General features: G+C 45.8%; 1 protein-coding gene across 1 annotated transcript in view; it reads right to left on the minus strand.

Annotated features, from left to right (window-relative positions):
* Positions 1-27,232, minus strand: part of LOC144829284 (uncharacterized) — a 227,003-nt gene that overhangs the window by 62,682 nt on the left and 137,089 nt on the right. The window contains exon 3 of the mRNA XM_078688245.1: positions 131-2,104. Within this exon, the coding sequence (XP_078544371.1) occupies positions 131-2,104 (1,974 nt within the window). The remainder of the gene's footprint in view (positions 1-130; positions 2,105-27,232) is intronic.

A 27,232-nucleotide genomic window follows, 5' to 3' on the forward strand; every position in this document is an offset into this window, starting at 1 on the left:
CCCCCATATTAACGACTTCGAGGCAAACAAGAGAAGCATGCACATTTTAAATGACACTGCTATATCCAATGGCTTTGGGTTGTGCTGAAGGTTTCAGTTTGCAGCAAACAATGCAAGTGAGCCATCTTACCTCCTGAAAGCTTTTGGGATGCTCTCCTTTCGTCAGGCACTTCGAAGCACCGCTCAGGTTTACCAGTAGGCCTCTTGATGTAACTCCCAGGCTCATAATCTACTTCCTGTTCCTTCTGCTTCGTCCGCCGAATTTGTGCAGAGCTCTCAAGGACTCCTTTCTTCTTCATTCTCACTTTTTCAGAAGATGGCCATCTTATCAATTGAGGAGGCCCAGCACCTTTGGAGTATTTCCACACTACCTTGTGCTGAGGAGGAGCTGCTTTGTATACCTTGCCATTGCTAATGTTCAATTTCCCTTGTGGGATGTTTTCTTCTAGAAAGTACTCTCCTTCATCAGTGTCATCACCATCGCCTTCACACCCGTTCTCAACAGTTTCTTCCACCACCCAATAGTCCTCAGAGTCCTCCGGCTCGGAAAGAGACATGTTCTTTCTGGGTTTCTTTTTCAGAGAGTAAAGTTTCCGCCGGCTAACGTCTCTCAGTGAGACCCCCAATTTCCTACTTCTACCAGAAACTTCAACTTTTTGACTAGAGTCTTTCTTGTCACGGCTCGCGTTGTATTGGGTGCTGACCGCATTGGTGTCCCTCTGGGTGCATTCACCATCTTCATTCAAGGAGCCACCACTTTTTATCTTCTCTTTTTCAGAGCTGTCAGTACTTTTTCGAAAGGAGTACAGACTTTTTCGAAGCAAGTAATCATTCATATAGTAAGAAACAGGTCCATTATCCATAGAAGACCCTTCATCTCTAGAAGAAAGATCATCAGAAGTCACGCTCAGGACACTGGTCCGTTTCTGCTTTCGATCAGACAAACAGATATCATAATTACAGTTGTTTTCCACGTTATCCAAGCATGCTAGCCAGCTGGCAGAAGGAACATAGCTCTCAACTGACTCTTCAGCCCACAAAGCGAGTTCACCATCACATGTTACGACTTCACCATGGTTTACCACATTTACATCCTTTAACTCCTCCATACTGGCATTCGAAAGACCATCTTTCTCCCTGTGATCAGACTCTTCATCGTGGAAGCCATTTGCACGGATTGTATTTTTACTTTCAGTGTTCTTCACAGCAGCATGAAAGTCCTGGCAGGAATTGGCCAACTCGGGAAGATTTGAAGATTGGACTGGACTCTCTGTATCCTGTAAGCCAGGTCTTGCTCCCGGACTTGCTTTTGCCCTCTTCTCGGGCTCCAATCCAACCACATTATTTTGACTAGGTAAGCACTGGACGTCCTTTTCTTGAACAGCATCAATAAGCATCAAAGGAGGGAGTGCCGCCCTGCATTCATCTTTGGGATAGGCAGCAGATTGAGACATCATCTCCCCTTCAGGCCTGGCTCCATACCGGACACCCTCACAAGAGCTAAGAGAATACACATCTCGCTTCACGACATCATCTGCCATTTCTTTATCGTTTGCCACATCGTACAAAGGTATGGTTTCTTTGTAGGACTTCCAGAGCTGTATTGCTGCAGGGGATCCACTACCGTACTCTATCCTCACTTCTTCCTTCTCAAAGGCATAGCTACCTGGAAGGAGATTTCTATAAGATGCAGACGTGCTAGCATTTTTGTGAAAATCTCTTTCCTGCACTGCAGCCCCAGAGGAGCGAGAGGATTCCAAGTTCTCAGAGATACTTTCATTTACTGTACCGATACCAGAAGAAAGAACAGTCATGTTGACGGCATCACAGGCCCTCACATTGGCGCCCAGATTTCCATTCCTTTTCGGCATGTTTTCGGATACCCGTAACTCGGTCTGTGTTTCTTTGCACTCTGTTCTTCTCCCTTGACTACTAAAGTGCCTAAATCGTGTAGCATGGTAAAACATCGGGGAAGGGGGTGGTGGGTTAAAATGGGGTCTTCTGGCCATTCTCGTGTAATTTGGCGGCTGTGGAACATAAAATCCAGGGTACTCTTGCAGTGAAACAGAATAAAATGGAAAATAAGGATTTCCACTTCTGAAGCCTAGGAAGAAAAAAAATGCAAGTTTACATTTAGTGTATGCATGATTTATCTACCTTTTAGCTTATTTTCTTCGAATTGCCATGAACAAAAGACAAATGTCAAGATGAACAGTTAACCTTAAAATACCAACATTTGGGCTAAAGTGGTTCTCTACAAAATGCTTTAGTGGTCAATTCATGCAGTTTGTGCTAGTCTCAACTTTACAGTTCAAAAGGTGCATTCTTGAATTTTCTTTCAGTGTCCACTAGCTAGCCCTCCAATCACGCGTTGACCCTGTCCAGGGCAATGCTGCACTTCAGCTAGGTTTGTGCTAACATACTTCCAGGAGTTATTTCTTATACATTCTAATCTTTGTGAAGCCTACCTGGATTATTGGGCTCATGGAGAATTGCTAGAAAAATCTTAGTGAAGTGCACCTAGAAATATTTATTTATTTATTTATTTATTTATTTGCAATTTGTATTGCGCAAACTAAACCCGAAGGTGTCAAGGCGCCTATCAAAACAGATCAGAAAGTTTGCAGAGCAACACTACAGGTATGCACGTGTGAAAAGGTGGGTCTTCAGAGCAAATCTAAAAGCTTGTAGAGTGGGGCGGGACCTTACTTCCAAAGGGAGAGCATTCCACCATTTGGGGGCCAGATTAAAAAAGGCCTTGCCTCCCCATCTTGTTTTCCTAACACGCGGCACAGAAAGAAGAAGCTTCTGTGTGGAACGGAGATTCCTGCCAGGGTTGTACTGAGAAAGGATCGATCCAATGCCTGTAGGGCTGGTTTTGGCTAAGGCCTTGTACACCATACACATACACAGCCTTCTACTTTGTTCACTGGCATATTTCTGATGGTGGACGGAGCGACATTAGGGTCACTGGGGTGCATGTGCTTAGGTAGTATCTCCACCACATGGAACCAGCAGCAAAGGCACACAGAGCAACTTTGGGTCCAACTGGATAAGAGCATCCATCTCAGAGCTCATGGGACTCAACTGGCAGTATGGATGGATGCAAATAATGCATTACAGGAGCTGGACAACCCACCTTAGAGGATCTATGCAGCACCACAAGAACATCCCTACCTAACCATACTCAATGACAAACTTACTAAGAACCCACTGAACCACTGCTCCCCAAATATCTAGCCTAGGCAGGCTAAGTAACAATCTCTCAAACCCCAGAATGCACCAGGGCTTGTCTTAGATATTGGAGACCCATGCCCTCAAGTGCCAGATTAGCAGTTGATGCCACTGGTTTCAACCGGAGTTTCACCAGTTGTGGCACTACAAAGGGATCAGCATGGTTTAGGGTTACTAGACACCTGGAAGACTGTTCCTGGGACGAGGACAATATATCTTCTCAGGACCAAGTACCTGTCGAGATTCCTTAAACTGCGAACATGTCACAGGTGAGAAACATTGTGCTTTGTGTCACCATCACGTCTTTCACTTGGGACTATCAAAATATGAGAGCAAGAGGAACTATCATACTACCATACTTTGGTCATAACCAAAACAAAACACATCTGAAATATGGTAGTAGTAATAGCACTGAGTCTACTAGGAGATCGCCAAATTTGGGAAAAATGGATGGACAAGCCTCATCCATATCACTGCGGTATGCTTAGTCAGGCAATTCCATTCCACCTTGGTAGGATATTACCACTAAGGTGGTTGCTACCTCAAGAAGAGGGAGAGCCAAATCAGTTATGGATAGGCGAGGGATCCAGGTGGTGAAATAAAACTCAATGTAGACTTAAAAGATCTTTATTTAGAGAGTACATGATGTAGGATTAAAACAAATTGGATGTGCCTGTAGATAAGGTCTTTGTCATCCTTGCCATACCAACATGTTTCGGTCCCTTTAACAGTCTGAAAAGGTCTTGGTTCCTAGTCCGGTCTTGACATCCACATGATCCGGTTTACCCTGACAAAGTCCATGCTAAAGGTAAGAATAAGTCTAACCTTACTAATCAGTGTTGAATAAGCAGTCCTACATTTTAATGATTTGGTACCCACTAGTCTCATAGTGGTCACTCCTGTACTCACACATTCGTCAAGAAGGTGGATCAGTGTTACAGCATACTTCTCCCTTCGTTTACTACATCCAACTAAGACTTGGGATACGAAAGTCCAAAACTAAACATTCTGAAATTTAGTACTGGTAAAGTGAAATGTCTTCTATGTACTCACGCGCACAGACAACCATGGAGTACAACAAAAGTGCCCATTCACTTCACTGAGAAAACTTGACGCTTTAATTAGCAACAAATTCAGAGGCTACAAAGCACTTCCATGGATGGAGCACAAGTGGTCTAGTGGCCTAAGCATTTCGGTGTTCCACACCTGAACTTGGTCAACAAATCCAATACATTCAATATTATGTGAAACATTAGACTTTAAAAAGGACAGAATATTTTAATATCAAACCATAAAAGTTTGTTAAAAGTCGCTTTACAAAAGGCAAAATCTAATTGGCAGCAAATTACATTCGGACTTACCATGCATCAATATATAAATCAAATTAAAATCAAAGTCTTACAAATTAGAGGACAATCCAGCATAAGATGCCCTTAAAGGGAAGGACAAGAAATTTAAAATCTCCTGCTCTAGTCAACTCTGCCCTAAAGACATACAAACATTAACAGTTTACACAGTTACACATAGCTCTCAAAAAGACTGCCCAATCAGGTTTAAGCGAAATTACACAATTACATACTCTACTGGTTCTCATCCTTTTCTCACAATACAAGTTTCTTTCTGCATCTTTCAACCTTACACTATCTGTGACTAGATAAAATACATAGACTAGTCTGCATACTGCAGTTATCTATTGAATGAGATTCTTTAAAACATTCCAAAATAACTTCAAAGAACAAACATGGAAAAGAAGGGGGAAAAAAAATGGCGTTACAACTCCAGCTTGCCTAGAAATAAAATGTTCACGTCACAAACAAAATAGCAACCAACTCATTTTAAAATTCAGGTCTTCATTAATTATAGTAACATCTAAATTTGAATAAACAATATCTCTATATAATAGCATTAACATGTCTATGTGTTATGTTACTCAGAAATGTTTAATATAAAAACTCAAATGCAGCTCTGGGGATTCTGGTACTCCCCACAAATCATTTGACCGGCTGAATTCTCCCATTCTATAGAAGTTGTCTTTTGTGCATCTTGCATCTGAACTCCAACCCACTGAGTTTGCAGTACACCTCTTGTATGACATCCATCTCAAGCTCATCCCTCTTCCTTTCTTTTGGTGCGGTTAGCTTTTCATCTCCTGCAGTTTGACCCCACCCTATGTCAAAATCATTTTGAGCCAGCTTATGGAAAAAAAAAGTATCACATAAAACAAAAGAATGTGTGTCTGTTAATATGTTCCTGAGGATTCCTCCTTTAACACCACTAAACCACTTGTCAATATTCGAGCATCCTTTTTGCCTCTCAAGCACCTACCTCCTCTAATGTCTTCACCTCATGAGAAATACAGGTCATGTTAGTTATAACCTTGTTAATCTGGTTACTTGCATCAGGCACATAAGTACAGCATTGCTGAAAGTGAAGCATCAGACAGACTCCGCCTCCTTTCACTAATACGATGTCAAAGCAAGCCTTTTCTGCAATTCCGTAGGTCATATGGCCATAAGCTCTTGATTTACTTCAGTTAAAGCACCTGCTGTGTTTGTAGCCAAATATTCTACCAAAGTAGACCACTTTCTAATTTTGAAATCATTTAAAGAACACCTATATAAAGCATCACAGCTTTAAATACATCTTATTGTGCATGTGAAGCACTACATGATATATCTTGGGGAGTTGGTATTTGGCTTTGTGTTTCCTAAGCAATCTGGTGAAAGCTGAAAAAATAAGCATTTTTCCACACACCTAGTATACTCATTTAACAATAGGTTCCACCCCTGACAAAACAGCATCACTAGCTCTGAACCCTTTTCACACAATCACTTAGCTCATCATCTCTGCTTTTTGTACTTCATCTTTATGTACCATACATACATTTGCCCTCTACAGTAAATCAAAGCTAAATTTCAGATTTATTCCTAACTCCTAAACTGCACTTTCTTTTTCACCACACAATTCGCTCTTTTTCTTCTCCACACTTTCATTCAGTCAATTCCTCTATAAAATGTTTCTCAGCCCTATTCAACTTACAAGATGCTTTTTTTTTAAAACCTATTTTATTGGATTTTTGTGGCCACCGTACAATATAAAACATTTATCACATCATCCATATCAAATATGTCCCCATATTAACACCTAACAAACCCCTAAAATTCCTCCCCCCCCTTATACTCAGTGGTGTGGGCATATACTAAATCTTACAACCCGTTTTAAGTTAAGTTTTAAAGCTTTATTCGACATTTGTCAAAAGCATTTCCACCCTAATACAAATAAATACTACCTCTAAAACAATCACATTAAAATACATATTAAACAATTGACTGTTGAATACACTACACAGATAAAAATGCATGATTAAAAAAGTTATTAAAAAACAATGTAGCCATGGTAACCGTATTTCCTTATGATGCATTAGCCAGTAAAGTGCGAGTGCGGATGACCCAAGCCCAGCCAAGAAATTTAGCTACAGCAATCGCGAACAGCAGCAGCTGTACAGAAAGCTTTGCACATCATTGTTCATTGTTGATGATCACATGTACGAGTAACGCGCATTCATCCCCCTCCTCCAGCTGAGAGTCCCGCAAAGCCTGAACCAGGGCCTCCCACGCTCTTGCCATCTCCAAGGCCTTCTCATTGGCAACATGTTTAGCTTGTTGGAGCCTGACAACACTCTCACAACTTGCCCACTTACAGAACTCCGTGCGCCAGCGCCTGCTTGATGGCCCCTCCCTTGACTTCCAATGCCAGGTAATTTCACGTTTTGCCAACAATAGACCTAAGTCAATAAATTTGCTGGTCGTTTTAGTTTTCGCTGTATGCGGGAACCAGTGCAGCAAGCAAGCAGCCATGTCGAAGTCCAGTTGTCTATCTGTGATTGCATTCAAACGGTCCCCTACTTCTGCCCAATAATACCCAATAGCGGGGCAAAGCCACAGCATATGTTCCAGCTCTACATCCAAACATCTGGGGCATGCCTCATCTTGGACCTGGAAGTATTTCCTAATCCTACCCGGGGTCAGGTAAGCTCGATGTAAAATGAAAAACTGTACCTATTGGGAACACATTCATAAAAGGGCAGGGAAAGGGAGCAGGAATGCCCGGTTCCATGTTGCATCCAGGATCGAACGGCCTATCCTCCGCCTCCCATTTTGCTTTTAGGACCGTCAATGGTGGCAAGCCTTCATGTAGCATCCGAGATTTGAGGCATGTGACTGCTTTAACGGTCCCTGCAGCCATTACGACATATTGGCAGGCCAATGTGGTCACAGGTTCCACTTGCCTACCTCTCCAGTGCCTACGAATCGCCGCTGTAATTGCTGCATGAAGCAGGAAGCCACCCTCGAGAAGGCTATACATGTCACATAGCGCCTGAAAAGGCATCAGTTCCCCATTCATATATAAATCCCCTACCATTTGGATACCCAATTGTTCCCAATCCGCTAGGGGAGTCCAGTCTCCTCCGTGCGGAAGAACCGTCAGCATTCCTAGCGGAATCTCCGGCGCATATGGATGAGGCACCCCTGTCCTACGCTGGCTTCTGTTCCAGCAAAGCCTCAGGGTCCGCTCCTCTGTTGTCAGGTCCCTCGGATCAAGCTTCTGCTGCATGACTATGTAAGAGGACATGCCGTTGTATCCCTTGTCCTCGCTCATGTTCAGGGCCCCTGAATTCCTGCGCTATACTTTGGGTCAGGACCTGCAGCTGCGCTGCCAAATAGAGCTCAAAAAACGGGTACAGCCAGTCCGCCATCCGGTTTAGGCCTTAAAGTTGTCAACGCTACCCGCCTTCTACCGTTGCCCCACAGGAAGCCTATGGTCAGTGACCCTAATTCTTTAGATAGCCAAAGTGGGATCCAAATCGGCAAAGTGCGGAAGTAGTAAAGCAGTCTGGGGAGTGCCACCATTTTGAGTAAAGCTACTCTGCCCACTACCGATAGAGGGAGTGTCGACCAAAACACCATACATCCCTTCAAGGCCTTAACGCAGCGCCCCACATTCCCCTCCAGCAAGTACACGGAATCAGGATAGATCCGAACTCCCAAATAGGTGAGGCATGTCGGTTCCCAGGTAATCGCACCAATGGAACCCGGTGGATCCAAACCCGATCTGATCGGGAAGAGACACGTCTTGCTCCAGTTCACCTTTAGGCCCGACATTTCCCCATATTGCGACAGCAAAGATGTGGCTCCCTGCAGAGCCTCCTCAGTATTCCTCAAGAAGAGGAGCAAATCATCCGCGTATAAGGATATATAGTGGGGTATGCCACATAGCTGCAGTCCTTGGTAAACTAGTCCCGAGCATGCTTGAACAGCAAGGGGCTCCACTGCCAGCGCAAATAGCAGTGGCGATAATGAGCACCCCAGCCTCGTCCCCCTCAATACTGGATTCTGGTCGGAGATCACCTCCCCCAGTCGTACCCTGGCAGTAGCCAGAGTACAATACTCTCCTCCAGTTTCCAAACCGGTCGCCCAGTCCGAACCGCCCCAACACCTTGTGTAGGAAACCCCACTCCAGGCTGTCAAACGCCTTCTCTATGTCTATAGATAGTACCGCTGGTGAACTCGGGTCATTGTGGCCCTCAGCAATCACCCGTAGGAATCGTCGTATATTCGAAGCAGTGTTCCTAGTCGGTATGAATCCCGCCTGGTCTGTATGCACCAGCGTAGTTATGTATGGTAGGAGTCGGGATGCCAATATCCGGCTTAGAATCTTTTAATCCACCGTCAGCATGGATAATGGCCTATAGGAGGCCACATCCACATCAGTCTTCCCTGGTTTCAGCAGAGGAATAATCAATGCTTCACGCATTGAGCTTGGTAGTTGGCCTAACTCCCGCACTTCCTTGTGGACCTCTAATAAACGAGGTGCCAGAATGTCTATATACTGTGCATAGAATTCAATAGGCAGACCATCTGGTCCCGGCGTTTTATTCCGGGCCATATGCTTAATTGCACTCCGGATCTCAGCCAGTGTTATTCCCTGTCCTAGTACTTTTGCCTGGTCCGCGTTTAATTGCTGCAGCGGGATCCCTGCTAGATACTCCTCTACGTTTACCTCCTCCACCTCCAGCTTACTTCTATACAGAGATTCATAATAAGTCAGGAACCGAGATAGCACCTGTGCTTGTGAGTGGACCAGTAGGCCGGTGTCTGATTCAATTCGCATGATCGGGCCACTCTTCGGCACTGGATTTGCTATTCTTGCCAACAGCGTACCGACTTTATCCCCTTCCGCATGAACTTTCGCCAAGTAGCTCTTATGATCAAAGCTGCGCAATCGCTTAACTGCAACCGCTAACATTTCCTTTGCCTCTAGTAGCCGGCTGTTCCGGCCTATGCCTTTCTAAGTCCCTCACTTTTTCCTCGGCTTTTGTCACATCCTCAAGCACAGTTTTCCTGGCTCCTGAATATTTACTTATACATAGCCCCCTGACAACGACCTTAAAGGCGTCCCAGTCAACTGCTCTGGTAGAGGCCGTTCCCGGATTCTCCTGAAAATAATGTTCAATGCCCTCACCTATTTCCGAATTAAAGACCTGATCCGCCAGAGTTTCCGGGCGCAGTCGCCACGTCGGGATCGCAGACAGCACTCGCTGCCACTTAATAGACATCAATAGCGGATTGTGATCAGAGATAGTTTGTGTGAGGTACTCCGATTGTGCTGCCACGTGGGCGATCGAGTGAGAGCAGAGGATTGCATCTATCCGGACGTGAAGCTCATGTATGGATGAAAAGAAAGAATAATCCCTATCTCGGGGATGGTGCACATGCCATATATCCACTAGCCTCCATCTGTCTTGCCAATCAGATCTATTTTTGGCCAATTTCTGAACTGGCGCATCAGCTAGAGGCGGAGGAGATCTGTCCATTTCTACATCTGCAATTGCATTGAAATCCCCACCCACCACTGCTGGACCAGCCAAGTAAAGCGCTAGCGTGCCTGATAAGCGGTCCAAGAAACGAGCTTCGTCCACATTTGGGGCATACACACTACATAATACGATGTCCCTACCATACAGCCTTCCCTCCACTGCTGCATATCTGCCCTCCGGATCCAATACCTGTCTTGTGGCCTGAAAAGGAACACCTGCCCTCACCCATATGAGCACTTCCCTAGCAAATGCAGAGTATGCGGTGCTGAATACTTGTCCTCCATCAATGCTGCAGCGCTTGACCCTCCGCCCTGGTAAGATGCGTCTCTTGTAGTAGAGCTATGTGGATTCCTTTTCTCACCAAATATGCATGAACCTTGTGGCGCCTAGTCATTGTATTTAAACCCCTTACGTTCCATGTGATACATCTCAAGTCAGGTAATGTTCCCATTGCGTTTGCCTCACAGCTTCAACCTGTTCATGTTGCGTCCGCCCACGCCACCACTGTTTCCCCAACCACCAACACCCCATATTGAATGGAATGGATGTAAATTTATAGAGCGCGAATTGCTGCCCGAAGGCGTCCAAGCGCTAGAATAACCAAGAGCCTGCAAAGGAGGCTAGCTGGAAATTAGCGGGGCAAGTTAAAAAGAAAAGTTTTTAACTGTTTACGGAATGTGGGCAGATTGCAATTGGCATATAACACCCGCAACCCTTCCCCCCCCAGGACAGGACCCAATAACAAACAATCAGCCCCCCCATCCAAAATTTTACAACAATTCACACAATTCACACAATTCTATCCTGCAGTAGTCACTGCAGGTTGCCTTAAGGCAATGAAAGGGTAACTCGGCTCCGACAGGCAGCAGCCTTCGCCCAAGCCCCAATGCCCCAGATCCCATAAGGTAACATGTTGCGATTGTCTTGACCCCAGTCGCCTCCTGGCGCGATAACATTGTGACGCAGGCCATGTTAACTATTCAACTGCTAGATTTCAGTCAGATAAGTTACTTATCCAACATTCCCTATGCTGTTCTGGGCGTGACCACAGGCCCCTTATTGCTGTCTGTGTCCGAGAACTCAGCGTCCGATCTTCTCCTATTTTCTTCTGATTCTGTACCCACCGCTGATTCAGCCCTCTGGGAGCCTGTTATCTCCGCAGTCGCTGCCAATGTTCCTTGCCTAGCCACCGCTATTTGGGTTGACTTGCTTCTGTAGATTTTTATTCCTCCTCCGGAGACGTGGAGATTCGCGCATCTGATATGGTTTAGGTGGTTCGGAGCGCCTTTGGCCTTTATGATCCGTGCCTGCTCTGTACATCTTGAGCCATGCCCACGCGTCTTCAGGAAAAACTGAGTCGTGTCATCTACAATCACTCAATTTTGCTTGGAAGATCAGTGAATACTGGAGGCCCTCTTCCCCGAGTTCTTTCTTAACTGCCAGATAGGAAGCCCTCGTCTTTGTATCTCCTGAGTATAATCTGGGAATATTGTGACTGCCATTTACCACCTTGAAGGGCCCTGCCGTGCGTGCTCTTTGGATCAGCATATCCCTATCCTTATAGTGGAGTAATTTGGCCACCAGCGGCCGAGGACGGCCAGATAACGGCTGCCGAGACGGCACTCTGTGCGCTCTCTCAAGTGTGAAGAAGGAAGACAGTCCCTCCGGAGCAACCTCTGTTCTGAGCCAGTTCTCCAAATAACCAATCATGTCAGTCCCCTCTGTTTTTTCCGGTAGGCCCACCACTCATTGTTGCGCCGATTTCTGCTTTCGGAATCTTCAGCCCTCTTTTCTAACATCGCTAAACGTCCTAGCGCATCACCCAACTTGAGCTCAATAGTTGCCTGTGCTGGCTTCAGTTCCTGAATGGCTAACTCGTTTGTTTTTACCCTATCCACCAACTTCGAGCGGTCTGCACGCAGGAGTCCTAACCCCGTTGCGACTTGCGCAATGTCTTGCTGTAAGGCTTCCTTTGTTGCAGCTATGGCTTCCGGGATCTTATCAAGGTGTTGACGCAGCCCTATTTCCGACATCGCACCCTCTGGTGCACCTCCCGCATCACGAGTGTCCTCTTGCCCTACAGCCTCCTCTTTCTTGTTCTTTAGTTTCATGTCGTTGAGCTGGTCGTAATACTGTCCTATGTGACTACACCTCCCTGTGCAGGGGCTCCTTATGAATCTCCACTAGGGCTAATATCTGGGTAGTATGAAACTGACTGGGCTTATACACCGTGGGTGCTCCACCTCCAAGAGCCCACATCACCTCAAGTCCGACATATATAGGAACAATTACCGGTTATCACCCCGCAGCAGTATTTTAACTCCACAGTCAGTCCTTATTAGGCCTCGAGCTTGCGGTGCTGCTCACCGATCCAGACCCAGTAGCCTCCTTCGCACTGCCCTCATAACATTTGGGTCCTAGTGTGTGCCCAGTCAGTCTGCCAGCCGTTTTGCTGCCCCTGTTGTAGCGCACACTGTGTTGCCCTCAATAGTGCATTCTCCCTTTACAAGTTCTTATCAGGCTCTGTTTCCGGTTCCCCAGCGCTTCGTTCCTGTTCCGCCCTGCGCCTGTGCTCGGTGCCTCTGGTCGCATGCCCCTGCCCCCCACTCATGCGGTGTGGTGGGTCCGACCCCCGCCCCAACCTCCGTAGTACCGGGTTCAGGCCCGCTCCACCACACTTACCGGGGACTACGTCTGGACACTATTTTCAGCTGCTCGTCTTTCCTGCCAGCCAGTTGTCCCACGATCGCTCGCCTTTCTCCGCGGCGACAGTCAGGGCTTCTGGGTCCCTCAGTCGTCTCGCTGAAAGGCCCAGATGACCACGCCTCTCCTGCAGACCTCTTGGTGTTTTCTCGGTCCTCGATTCTCTGTGTCCCTGTCGGCGTTCCAGGGCCCTACCCCGCTGCACAAGCACCGCCGTACCGCCAGCCGATCTGGACTCCTTCAGCCCGCAGCTTCATAGACGTGTTTCACTGGGACCATACTGCCCTCTAGCCGCCATTTTGGGGCCCGTGACTACCACAATCCTCCGGATATTCTGGGCACCAAGTCGCTCTGTTCGCCAATATCGCGGTTTATTTTACAAGGGTAACAGGTTGCACTCCTCGGGGCTCGGCTGACCCAAACTGTGCACTCGTTGTGTCATCCAACGGATTTTCTGGCCTAGCTCGTCCTCACTCGCCGCCCTCTGTCGCCATCTTGCCGCTGCTCCTCAGGCCGCTCCGGCAGCACAGCTCGGGCCTGGATCGCGCTGGAGCTTCCAGATGTTGCGGGGTCGGTCGGGATCTCTCACCCCGTCGTTCCGACACTCGCCTCTTCAATTTTACCGATTTCCAGGAGGTTTATCAGGATAATTACCGGGATCGGGCACGGAGCTATCAGCTCACGCCGCCTCTCCCATCGGCGCTCAAGCCACGCCCCCCAACTTACAAGATGCATTGCATTTAATAGGGTTCATTTTATTAATTTGCGTGACAGGCCTCATAAGGATACATGCAGTCCACAAACTTCACCCCTGCTTGCGGATTTAAAGATTTAAACCTAGGCACATCATCCAAAAGCATGTAAAATTATTAAAAAATAAAAAAGTTATCTGGACAAATTCATAATCGCTACAAGAATGAATAAGTGAGCGGCAAATAATGGTAACACCTGGCACCAGAGAAGAGGGTAGATATATGCAGATATAACCATCTTGGACACCCATTACCTAGGAGTACACATTTAATAATTTAATTTAAATATTGTCTACACCTTTAGAGCCATCTTTGTATAATATTTGCATACAAAATGTAGGCTGCTCATCTAAATCAGTCTGGTTAGATCGAATCTCAGTTGTTTAGACTCCCTAATTAGCAAATATTAATGACACTATGGCCAATGACAACTACAAATATTTTGAAACTTGTGTAGTTTACACCATGGTCTTTCTATTCAGATCGAAAAGGGAAAAAAGTAAAATAAAAAGAGACTTCTTGGCACAGTACAAATCATCAAAACATTCACTTCTTGCTGCAAAATCGATTAGTTTGTGCTAACTTTAGTATTAGGAACCTACACCTTCGGCTGGATATCTAAAGGAAACTGACACTTTAGGGAACCCAAAGCTTTGCCTGGATGCCCAAGTACAAAATATGAATTTTCAACCAAACGTATGCCTCTTGAGCTATTGAATAATAAAAAAAAATTAAAATAAATATCAGTCCTTAACTAGGATAACATCATTAATTGGGGGGTTGGGGGGGGGGGGCTCTCAAACATTGAGGCTATTCACATTCATAAGCTCTCAGCCCATGATCATTAAACGAAGTAGGATCACTCATGAGCTGAAGACCTTTAGTTTCTCACTCTGTCTTAGTTTTTCTGACTTCAGGTTTCTCACGGTCACTAGCAGTCTGTTTTGTTGGCTCTAGTTCTTCCCTGTTCATTTCTAGCATTCTAGCATTCAATCTTCTGTCACAATTGTTTTCAGTCTCCATTCACTTTTGGGCCACTTCCCTTCCCTCTGCTATTTGAAATGCTTGCACTTTATTCCAGTTTCTAATGCACTCACTCAGCTTCTTCATAGTCATTATTAATACTGTTTTGACTAGTGTGACTTTGGGATCCTTACATACTGTCCTCTCCCTCTGTTCACAGTGAACTGGAGTTGGACTCTGCGAATCAGTGGCCATTGTCAGCACTTCTTCACGGACTAGTCTCACTCTTGGTATGGGAGGCATGTATCCAGGGAGACCCTCCGCCACAATTAACAGTGCTTGTCACAAGAGAAACCAGCAAAAGGTCCTTTCCAATGTGGCTAATTTGTTCCTTCACCAGAACAGAATCGCCTAGACTGAGGTCATGGCACAGTTGGTTTTTCAGGGAGGGTGTAACCAAGTCAGCCTGATGAGAAGCCGATTGCACAACATCAGCCAGTCATTTACAGTAGTCCAGTATCAGACCATCCATGCTATTCAAAAGCCCAGCAGCAGACACTGGCTGAATTCTCACGGCTCTCCCTGTTAGAACTTCATGTGGTGGGAGTTTGGTCTTTTGATTGAGAGTGCTTTGAAGGCTCATCAGAACAAGGGGAAAGAGCATCAGGCCATTTAAAAGAGCTAGAAGTGCACACCTTTTCCATCTTGGCTTGGAGTGCCATTACATTTATTCTTCTGTGCCTGAAGCTACTAGTCTTTAACTGCAGTGGAATCTCTGGTCGATTTGTAAAGATACACAGCAACTACATGATTTCATTTTTAAAAGGAGTGCTACAATCTTACTTCAGAAGAACAGTAGGCTGAAACGAGGGATCACTCCCTTGAACAACAAAACAAAATTGGCAAAGTGAGCTTGCTGCACCTCCTGGTCAGGAATGCCTCAACCAAACGGGACAACAAACTATTTCTAGGCAATGACAAAGTCTATTGCAGATTGGCATTTCAGTAAGTCCAATGCATGCGATTAAAGGGACCATCTGACTTGCTTATGTGACACATGGTTACAAATGTTAATCTGACCTCATTTAACGGCTGGCAGGTAATGCACCTTTGACACATTTTCAGCAATGGCACACAAATGAGGACTGTACAAAATTTCAAAAAGGTATGGTTAATTTTTTAATGTTTTAATTGTTTTTCAAAAGTAATACATTTGGAGTGGACATATGTTGCATATACACAATACAAATGCATACATGTAACATAGGGGAATTCGTACGGCATCTGTAAGATAGGCAAACTTCTATGCAGTGTTATTTATATGGCTACATTTCAGGGACCCTCCACCACCCGCACAATTATATGTATATTCTCCAGACAGTGTGATTTATTAACTTTTACATATCCAATACATATCTCATGGCTTCTGGAATACAGCATTCTGATGATGGTTCGTGCACATTCCCACCCTCTGCCACACTTCCTTTGTGTGCATAGCCCTCTGAACTTTGGCTTTCACCATCGGTGTCAGTACCTGCCTTACTATGCAGATATGCTTTTAATGGACCCCATATATCGAAAGGTCTACTGCGAATCAGCATCAACGCATTATAAGTGTCTGCACTCGTGTTGCAATAAGTCATATCCGTGTACCATTCCGCGCATCACTACTCTCCTCTTGGCCAGCAGTAAGCCCATGGCCACCAGTTTCCTATCTTGTTTTGGGACTTCAAAGTCCAGCCCTAATACGACCAATGTTGGAGACTCTGACACCGACTGTCCTACCATTCTCTGGAGCTCTGCCATCACCTTTACCCAGTACTCATGTATCTCAGGGCAAAACCAGGCCAGCTGCCCAAACCCAGCACCCTCAGCGCCGCATCTGACACCTGTTGTCCTCCCGCAAGCCGTATCTAAGCGAGCTGGGGTAGAATATACTCTATTGAGGTATTTAAAGTGCACGAAACTGTGCCTACCGTTTTGCAATATGTTCTTAGTTTTTGAGCAGCAGTACGCTCATTGTTTATCAGTGATTACACCCAGGTCTGTCGGCCATTCTAGTTGTGCCATTCTGCTGGATGCATCATCCTTGTATCGCATCAATTTATAAAGCCCAGAGGTCCCATGGGTTGGAGAGGTTGCCTGCAGTAGGTAAGTCAAGGGGGTTATTTCAAGTGGTTCTGCTCTGTCAGCGCTTAAGTGTGTGCGCTGCAATTGGTGTGCTCTGTGACAATTATATGCAACGCTTAGTATACGCTCGGGTATTCATTTTATAACCTCACTCCAGGGCTTGGAGGATCCATTTTGGTAAAAGCCTCCCAAGTTGATTCTCGCTATTTTTAAATGCGCACACTACTGCTCCATCAACACTCCGTGCGAGCCAGGCACCCCATTTTACAGGTAGTTTGGGTGAGTACATCAGGGAGGTTTGTTTTCCTATAACCATTTTTTGGAGAAGGTAACAGGTAGTGCATATAGGGTCAATGGCACGGAGTTTGCGGTGTGCCGTATGAGAGAGCGTGGGCGCATTACTGGGGCAGCAGTCACCCTTTCTAGGTGCAAGTGTGGGAGATCTTGCTGTCCATGAAGCCAGTGATACGCATGCATCAATCAATCAGGGGTTTGTAAAGCGCACTACACACCCATGAGGGTCTCAAGTCAGGTCTTGAGGTCCTTCCTGCATGATCTGTGCGGCTCTGTAGCATTTTTCTAAATGAGGGGCATCCAGTCTGGCCATTGTGTAGGGGAGGGTTAGTGTGTTCCATCACACCCGCGGTTGTTTCCCTGCCCAGGCCAGACTGATCATGAGCGTGCAAAATACTGGATTTTGTTAGTAATATCGGTATATTAACAAATAAGAAAAGGAATCTGGGGAGGACTGTCCTCTTCATAAGCACTATGCGGCCAAGCATTGAGAGGGGCAATTGTATCCAGTGTTCTAATGCTTCAGTTAAGCACTGCTTTGCTTTCCCGTAGTGCTCTTATTACTAGGTCAGGGTGTACCTGTATTCCTAAATATCTTACTGGTTCGCTAGTCCATACTAGGGGGAATTTGGTTGTGGTTGGAGTAGTAGCTGGTATAAGTGGGAATATTAGCCATTTTTTCCAATTAATTTTCAGTCCCGAGAGCCCGCCAAATGTACTACTTCTACCAGCACTGGCGTTAAGTGTTGTTCTGGCTTCCTGATGTGCAACAGTGTATAGTCTGCGTAAGCCGAGATAATTTGTAGTTTGGGACTCATACCCCGATGTGAGTGATATTCCAGGGGTTCTGAAACCATCGCATATAAAAAGGGGTGAAAGCTGGCAACTATGACAGGTTCCACGTGTCATGGCTATAGGAGCAGAAAGAATCCCATTCATAAATATGCACAACGTGAGATTTGAATACAGGACTTTTATTCGTTTAATGTAGACCTCCCCCACACCCACTCGCCGCAACTCTGCCAACATACAGAGCAGTTCTACAGAATCGAAAGCTTTTTCAGCATCCTGCCGCGTGGCTCGTCAGGTCCATTAGAGTTGTGGCACCAAATAGTGTTCCATGGTTGCTGGTCAAGGTTTGTCCAGGAACAAATCCAGATTGTTCAGGTCCTTTAATGCGCAGAACTAGAGGGGCTATTCTGTTTGCCAGAATTTTGGCGAATAGTTTCATATCCGTGTTTAATAATTATAGTGGGCGATAGGAAGAGCAGTGTTCCTCTGGTCTCTGGTTTTAATATTGCTATCAGCAATGCCTCACGCATAGTGACTGGAATAGTACTGTCTCAGGCCATTTTCTCGAAGAGATTTACTAGGTGAGGGATCAGTTTGTCGTGAAATGTTTTGTATAAGGCCACCATGAGGCTGTCTGTTCCGGGAGCCTTCTAACTAGGCATCTCCCTGAGCCCCGCAGTTATTTCTGTAGGGCGCAGTGAGGCTATCAGCCTCTCTCGATCCTCATTTGTGAGCCATTCCATTTCGGTATGGGCTAAATAATCAGTTCGGTCTTCCTCCGTCATAGTGGGGCTGATGTGTAAAGATCAAAGTAATACTCACAGAATCTATCCACTACTGATTTTGCTCCATATATTGTCTCGCCTCCGTTTCCCTGCACTCTGAGCACTTTGTTTGCAGCTTTACTTGGTCGGGTCAGGGCTGCTAATGTTGCGCTAGGTCTCTCTCCTTCCCCATACACCCTGGCAGTGGCGTACCTTCCCAGGTGTGTGAGCTCAGATTGGGTTAGCTCATTGTATTTTTACTAAGGCAGTTCTAATATGCGCCTGTAGTTCCGGGCTAGGTTGTTGCCTCTGTTCCAGTTCCTTGGTTTTCAATTTCCCCCTCTAGCTTATGCAACCAGTCTCTAATGGAGAGCAGTACTCCTGCATGTTTGGTGATAGTGATACCACAAATGAATACCTTAAAAGCCTCCCAGGGTGTGAACATTTTAGCAACACTTCCTGTGTTAATGCTGAAATATTCATCCATAGCTTGCTCAATTTCATTTCGAAACATTGAGTTGAGGAGCGAACATTGCGGGAATTGCCATGGGATCATTTTAGGGTGCATATCTAGAACTCGCAGGATGAACTGTACTGGAGAGTGGTCGGAGTAGGTTCTGGGTAGGTGCTCACAGGTCTCCAAGCATGGCAGAAGAGAGCGGGATATTAGCAAATAATCACTGTGTGCAAGTGTCATGAACAGTCGAATAAGGAGTACTCTCTGCCTTGGGGGTTGAGGTGTCCCCAGGTGTCCATGAGCCTACCTGTCTCAGCTATAGCAGCAGAGGGCCTGCGCGGAGGGCCTTTTGACCTGTTTTGGAAGTTAGCACGCAATTGAAGTTTCCTCCCCATAATTGCGGGTTGTGACTGTATGTGATTGTTTTGCTGTGCAACGCTGGATATGAGGAGGGTCGCCATAGTTAGGGCTGTGTACCCCTATCAGTAGTGCCTCAAAGCTCCCCTGCCTGCAGTGGGCGATCACAAGTCTGCCATCTGTGTCAGAATGTACCATTTGAAGCGCAATACCAGAGTCGTTTTGCCCATAATATTACTCCACATGCATGCAAAGTAAACCCAGCTGCCAAACATTCAGTGGGAGATTTACTAAGCTTTTGCTCAGAGTTAACTTCACACAAGTGAAGCAAAAACGCCAATTTTTTTTGTAATTTACTTTTTAGCGCTGGAAATAAAAGTAATGCGAAGCAGAAGCAAGCAGTGGGCATGCTTCTGTACTTACGAGTGGCTGATGGTTACAGGTACTTTTTGTAGGTTGCTATTGGTCCACGGTTCTAGTTGAAGATGCAGGCTGCTATTAGTCATCTTGCTGGTCTAAGCCATAAGTGGTTTAGTTCAGTTTCCATCGACATCCACCTGCCTGATCAGTTGAAGGCTTTTTAGATCAGTGAAGATCCTGGGCTTACCCGATCTGAGCCTCTTGGGGATCTCCTGGGAGATCAGGGATCTCAAGGGAGCAGGCAGGATACGTGACGCTCATGAGTGGAAGGTGGTTGTAACTTTCTCTGGGGCTTCCGGCAGACTTGGCCTCATCAGCAGCCAGTCTCCTCCGACCAAATCCTCCATCGATCAGCGCCCAAGAAAGACGGCTCGCGACGTCCGGGGGTATCTACGCTCGATCGAGAATTCTATACTCTGGTAGCAGCAGCATTTAGAAGAAATTTCAGGATATTGAAGTGGCCGGCTCCGGCTTAAGGTGTGTCCTTCTGAGAATCAGGCAAACTCCACCCCTAAAAGGTGTGGTTCATGGTATCCATTGTGTGTCTTTGCAGGGAAGTTTCTGACCAAAGGGGAAAACATCTCAGGTAAAAGGTCGTCCATCCTTCAAAACCCATATCTCCCTCGTACTCTTTACACGTCCAGCTCCCCACCCACTTTACCACTCTTCCTAGTTTCTGGCACTTCATTTCCCAACTATTTTTATTTTAAGAAGTTTTATAAAGCGCTAGCCTGACCCGAAGGTATTGGAGCACTTAACCAGTATTTTGAGCAAGCTTCATACAATAAAGCAATATTTTACATATAGGTTCGGAAAGTCCAAGTGTGCTGAGCAGCATTGAGGTAGTCCGTGAGTCCGGAGATCAAATAACTTCAGAGTGCACATTGTCTTGGGGTTGAACCACTGGGGGGGGGGGGGAGGAAGGGTGGAGGTAGAGGAGCAGTAAGGGGTCAAATAGCAGGGAGGAGGCAAGTCTTAGAGCTACAATGTCTGGGAGAGACAACAAGCAGGAATTTGCGTTTAGATGGCGGATATCCATTTGGGAGGGAGCGGTTGAGGAAAAGGACTTTCAGGCGTTTTTTGTGAAGGATGAGATAATCCTGACACCGACTGGGATGGTGTTCCAGATTTTGGGCGCATTTCCGGCGAAGGACCATGTGGCAGTTTTTTGGTTGCATGTTTTTATAGGGAGTAGTAGGGTGCTGGAGCTCCGGAGGTTCCTTGTATAACAAGCCCTCTTGAGTTTAGCAGCCAAGTACTCAGGTTTTCCTGTGTGCAGGGATTTGTGTGTGAGGCAGGCAGTTCTGAAACTGGCACGCAATTCGACTAGGAGCCATTATAGTTCCCAGAGTGCTGTGAAATGTGGTCGTATTTTCTGATTCCAGTGACCATTCTAGCTGCTGTATTGAGAGTAGTTTTATGGGGAGCTAGGTGAGATTTTGTTGTATGTATCAGTGAGGGTGGCATTCCCATAGTCAAGTCTGGATAGCACTAGTGATTGGGTGGCTTGTTTGAGGTCTTTTGTTGGGATGAATGGTTTATTTTGTTAAGTTGCTTCAGGTTGACAAAGGCACTCTTTGGAGTTCTTGATGTGTTTGGCCATGTTGAGCTTTAAGTTTGGGGTGATTCCTAATGATTTAACAGAGTGGGTCAGAGTGTGATTGCCATTAAGAGCATCCAAAGCTTTTAGCCATTCTGAAATAAAAGGGTTCTTTGTTGGAGATGAGGAGGATTTCGGTTTTATCTTGGTTGAGTTTTAAGTAGTTAAGCGACAGCCATTGTAGGATTTTTTAGTGACATTTAGTTTGAGAATGTCATCTGTGGAGGGGGTTTCTAGATCGATCTGGGTGTCATCTGCGTAGAGGTGGAAAGGCATGTTAGCATTTTTGATTAGGGTGGTGAGGGGTTCCATGTATAAGTTGAATAGTTGGTGAGAGCACTGAACCTTGGGGGACGTCTGTTGACTGGGTGGAGGTCGGAGGTAAAGTTTTTTATTTTTATCCTTTGTGTGTGGCTGTGTAAAGAGGAGAACCAGCCTAGGACAACCTCATCAGCACCTACCCTTTCTTGCAAAGCCTTGATGAAAGGTTTGTGATCAACCGTGTCAAAAGCTGACGATCGGTCTAGGAAAATGAGGAAGCAACATCTGTCGGTATCGAGGGATTTGTGGAGGTACTCTGATGTGGAGGATCGCGGCCTCTGTGCTATAGCCTTTTCTGAAACCTGATTGGTGGGGGTCAAGAAGGTTGATGCTATCCATGTGCTGAGTCAGTTGTTGGAGGACGCATTTTCAAGGATTTGTGACAGGAGGGGGAGATTGGAGACAGGTCTGAAGTTATCCAGGTCTGATGCCGGTTCTCAGGGAGCCGTTTATGATCTTGCACCAGAAAGGGGCTATGGAGAATTTCAGTTTTTTGGTCAGTTGGGTGGGTATCGGGTCAAGGACATGAGAGACTGGTTTGGAGGTGGAGATCAGATTGAGGATCTAGATTTCCGGGATGGGGTTTAAGGACTTCCAAGTTTTATTGGGGGTGCCTGAGCGTGCCATCTACTGTCACTGGGGGGCTGGCTTTGGCAGACGGGGTTGAAGTTGATGTCCAGTGAGAGCTCAATCTTGGTGATTTTTTTCTTCGAAGAAGTTTAAGAAGTTTTCACACAAGTCCTTGGAGGCCTGTAGGGCGGATTCTTGGGGGCTTGGAGGTTTGTTGTCTTATGATTTTGAACATTTCGTTGGGCCTGTTTTTTGCGTTGTCCAGGGCGGCGCAGAAAAAGGTGGATTTTTCGCTGCTGATGTGTTTTTTGTATTTCCTTCGGGCTGCTTGGAGTTGTTCGAGTAGGCTTGAGGAGAGGTTGCTCCTCCATAGTCTCTCTGTAGCTCTTAGCGGTCTTCTTTCGTTGTTAATGTCAGTGTTGAACCAAGATCTGGATGGGATGTTCCTGTTTAAGTTTCAAGGGGGCTCCTTGATCTAGAATGGATGTCATGCTTGTGTTGTAGTGGGAGGTGAGTTCTGTTGTGGATAGATCCATGGAGCCAGTGAGGTGAGTTAACCCTTCCCTCAAGGTCAGTTATGTTAATCTGAGTGAAGTTTCTAGTCCATTTCGGAGGGTCTTGGGTGGGGGGTTTAAGTGTGATTGGCTGATAGAGGTGGAAAAGGATTAAGTTGTGGTCAGACCAGTCCACGGGCAGGCTGCGGTCTATTGTGACAGTGTTGTGCTGGGCGATGGCCTCTAAGACTGCTCCTTTGTTGTGGGTTTCCTCCAAGCAGTGTTTGGTAAAATTGTTGCTGTGGAGCAGCTCCTTCAGGTTCTGGATTAGCAGGTTGTTTTCTTCATTCCAGTGTAGACTGAGGTCACCCAGAATAAAGTTGTTTGTGTCTCGGAGAGAGCAGTGGGTAATCAGGTTGGACAGTTGTTCAGTGAATGTGGTGGTGTTGCCTGGGGGGTGGTAAATAAGGTAGCAGATAAGTGTTTTGTTGTTGCTAGTGTTGATGTTGGCGGTTAGGCACTCAAAGGTGTTGTAGTTGAAGGAGTCTATTTCCGTCATGGAAATATTGTTTTTGTGGATGATTGCTATGCCTCCAACTTTTTGATCTTTTCTATCTTTGTTGGTGATAAAGCCAGGGGGAGAGGGGGCGCAAGAGTATCCATGAGTGGAAAGGAGTTGTCATTTAGCCACGTCTCAGTGATAAATGCTATGTCTATGTTGTGGGTGAGGATGGATTCAGCTAGCTCTGTGGCATGCTTGGTGGCGGATTTGCAGTTTATGAGCATGCAGTTTGTGGAGGACGTCTCTGTTGTGGGTTTTTCGTTCGGGAGGCCGTGGGGATGATAGTGCATGTGGCCGGGGGTCTAGGGGATTTCGGAGGGGCCTGTTCTGTTCCCAGTCCGGTGATCACCTGTATTTTGGATTGGAGGGTGGCAGTGATAGAATGGTCACTCGCAGACGTTTCATCTCTAGTTCTTTGTGGTCTGATTAGAGAGGGGGGTAGAGATCCCTTTCGGGTGGGGAGCCTTGGAAAGAGTTCGCTGCTTTCAAAATTACTCATATAGCTCTTAAGCAAGAGCCATCCACAAATAAGGTATGCTCTGCTCTTCCAGGAGTATATCTTGAATGCCAGGTCTAGGCAAACACTGAGGCAGTCCTGGTCAACATTACTAGCTGGAGCACTCTCTGGGAGAGGAGAAAGAGTATCAGGATTTAAGATATTAAACTTCCTGAGAGAAACTTTTCTGCTGGCAAAATCACCTGCTCACACCTAGTGAGCCTACTGTTTGTCATGTGCTTAGTTACAGTGCGGGTAAATAAGATGGAGACTGACTGTGGGACCATCACAGTAACTAAATAGCCCATCACTATGCCCTCATGTCATCGGATGCCAACACCCACAGTGTCTACAGCTTGGAGGCATCCAGAATTCTCCACAGCCACTAGATCAAGTGTGGTAGAGAAACAAGTCACTGGCTATGTAGCTCCCCCAGGAGTCTGAGTGAAAACAGAACATGTGCACTCCTCATGACAAAGAACAAGAGGAGGCACTCCTGCAATTGTTGTCCAAAGGTAGCAACCATTCACATCATAGTGTGCAAGTCTCTGCAGAGGTTTAGCCATTGGGGAAACAACGGACCAGTAGCCCACCATTCCCAGGAACATCAGACTTCTGTGTCGTGGTTGTGGTGGGTGGATATTTTTTAGATTGTAGATAGGTTCTTAGGGCACTTTCCTAGGTCCTCTTTTAATGTGATGTCCGAAATAGAGAAGCTACCTCCGGTGGCACTATAAATGTGTAAAGGACACCTTGTGTCTGCTCTGTGCAATATGATTCAGCAACTAAACTGTGTTGCTTGCAAGCTTCTTGCGTTATGAAAGCCATCAGTAGGTAGTCAATGTACTGGAGCAGAACCAAATGGCAGAACCAAATGGCAGAACCAAATGGCAGAACCAAATGGCAGAACCAAATGGCAGAACCAAATGGCAGAACCAAATGGCAGAACCAAATGGCAGAACCAAATGGCAGAACCTCCAGATTTTTAGTGACTATCTGATGAGGGGCTCTCTGTATACTCTAATGGGATTCACCACACTAGTAAACGGTATCTCATCGCATGCGTTGAGATAGCATGCGATGTAACCGCCGCCGTGATGCAAAGGTGGCGATGCGATGGCAGTGCGACGTAACACTGTCGGTGTTATGGGTGTTTCCCCTGTGACCACCACTCGCCATCACATAGAATCTGCAAGTGTATCACTGCAGGATTTTGTACCACAGGATAAATGGGATTACAATTTATTTCACCTTTCTCAGATCCTGATGATCATCCATTTCCTGTTCGGTTTCTGCAAACCCATTACTGCTGAGTTGTATGGACCCCCAACTCTTTATTCAGATGCCCTGTTTTAGCAAGGATGACAACACTATTCACCTCAGATGTGAGATTATACTGTGGCATTCAGGGATACACTGCATTGGGTCTCAATGCGTTTCCTTCCCTGTCAAGTTCCAGACTTCCTCATTCACTTTACATCTTATGTTGGGAGACAAGTCTTCATTGATTAGAACTGGGAAACTGTCTGGCATCCTTTCTGTGCAAACATGAATTTCTCCTTAATCTTTCTCCGCTTTACATCAGATTAGAACTGCAATATTTTTGCATACTTGAGGATCTCATCCAAGGACTCCTATTCCCAAAAAATAGGATTCTGCTGTGTAGGAGGACTAATTTCTGGGCGTAAAGGGTAGAAACTGAAAAAAATGAACCAACTAAGGTTCTCCAGGATCAGTTTCTCAAATACACTATTGTCTGAACACTTGAATCAACCACTCATAAGCGTGCACTGACTCAGCTCTTGGTAGGTTCTCATTAGTTAGAGCCAATCCACCTCTGGACCTTTGTTTACAAATGAGCAATCACTTGGTCACACTTAGCCAGGACAATAGGAGAAGGTGCATTCGTCTGGGCCTCCTTTGGCGACTCAACAGTCCAAGCCAGGACCACTTCGCAATCTACCCACAAATCCTTGGGGACCACAACTTCAAAAAGTATATTCAACTCTAACCAAAGCACGGTTGATAATTTCAACCTCTTTTCCACCTCAGTGCACCATTTGTTAGAATTCTCTCAACTTTGAAATTGGATTAGTGAATGAAAGGGGATCAGTGAGACTCCAGGGCATATGAACATATGCACTCCATGCAGTCCTCTTCATGGGAACTCCATAGACTCAGCGACTCACGCTAGCTCTCCATTCGATCACTCCTGTGCCCCCTTATAATGCACTTTCAAATTAAAAGGTCTCATTTACTTTAATTCATCATTCTTCATCTCCAGCCTGAAATTCTTCCTTAAGTTCTTATTCCAATCAATCCCAAACTAGTCAGCCAACTCTTCAAACCTTCCATGTGCCTCACAGGTGTATCTTGCAATCTTCCTACACATATGAGCTCAGCCTCATTGTACGAGTTTACAAGGTCTAGATCAAGAGGCCCATTTACAAGCTCCTCAAATTCAGATTTTAATGTAGTTACTTGAATTCCTTTGGAGCCACCCTCTTCCGTCTGAGTTTGAGATCCTGAAACTATAGTCATATTGATGACCGCTGTACTAGGGACATCTAGAGATGGACCTGAAGTGACGGTGTAGATATCTATCCCTGGGCCCTGCTTCATGGGTGTACTTGCACTTTCCAAGGGGCCTGTGCCTCCTTACCCTACCACAAACTGGTAGAGGTTGCACTACAGGTAAAGGAACACTGTATGGAGGTGGCCTGGAATTCAGCAAATCATCCACAAACTTATCATCCCTCCATCTTGGTCAATCTTAGGCTCTCTCATCATCCCTCCTCCTCCCTTTTGTGGCACATCTCAGTCTCCTCCTTTACAATTGCAGGAAAATTAACACCCTCAAGCACTCCCTCGCCAACCCTGTTGTCTTGCGTTTCATTTGGAGGCAATCTAACTACGGATTCTACTTCGAGATGGAGTTTTAGATTTGTGTTTTTCCTTTTCATGCACATCATGTTTCCATACATCCAATGCTTCAAACCGTACAGGTCTAGGTTGAGGATGGTTTGACTTGGCGGCCTCTGCAGGGTCACACCCACATTTTTTACCTTCACTTGCTTCCTTTGCTGAACCAGTTTGTTGGCTTTTAGCACTTTAACACGGTTTAGCAGTAGTAAAGTGCAAAGTGCTTGTGCTTCGTCCCTAAAAACACTCTTAATTTACTTTCCAGTTCCTAGTAAAAATGGTAATGCATGCACTGAGGGCCTGAAGCACTTATTGCGCCACACACTTATGTGGCCCTTTAAAACCTGTCTCATGACTGTCATCGCAGCCTTTGTGCAGTTTTAAACTTCGAATTGGACTTGCCAAAACCATTTTTCCAGGCTGAAACCTTCCTTTTTAATACATAGAAGTCACCCCTAGGGTAGGCCTTGAACAGCCCATAGGGAAGAGTGCATTGTATTTAAAATAAAAAGTAGGACGTGTTT

The sequence above is a fragment of the Lissotriton helveticus genome, chromosome 4_1 (assembly GCF_964261635.1).
Source record: "Lissotriton helveticus chromosome 4_1, aLisHel1.1, whole genome shotgun sequence".
NCBI lineage: Eukaryota > Metazoa > Chordata > Amphibia > Caudata > Salamandridae > Lissotriton > Lissotriton helveticus.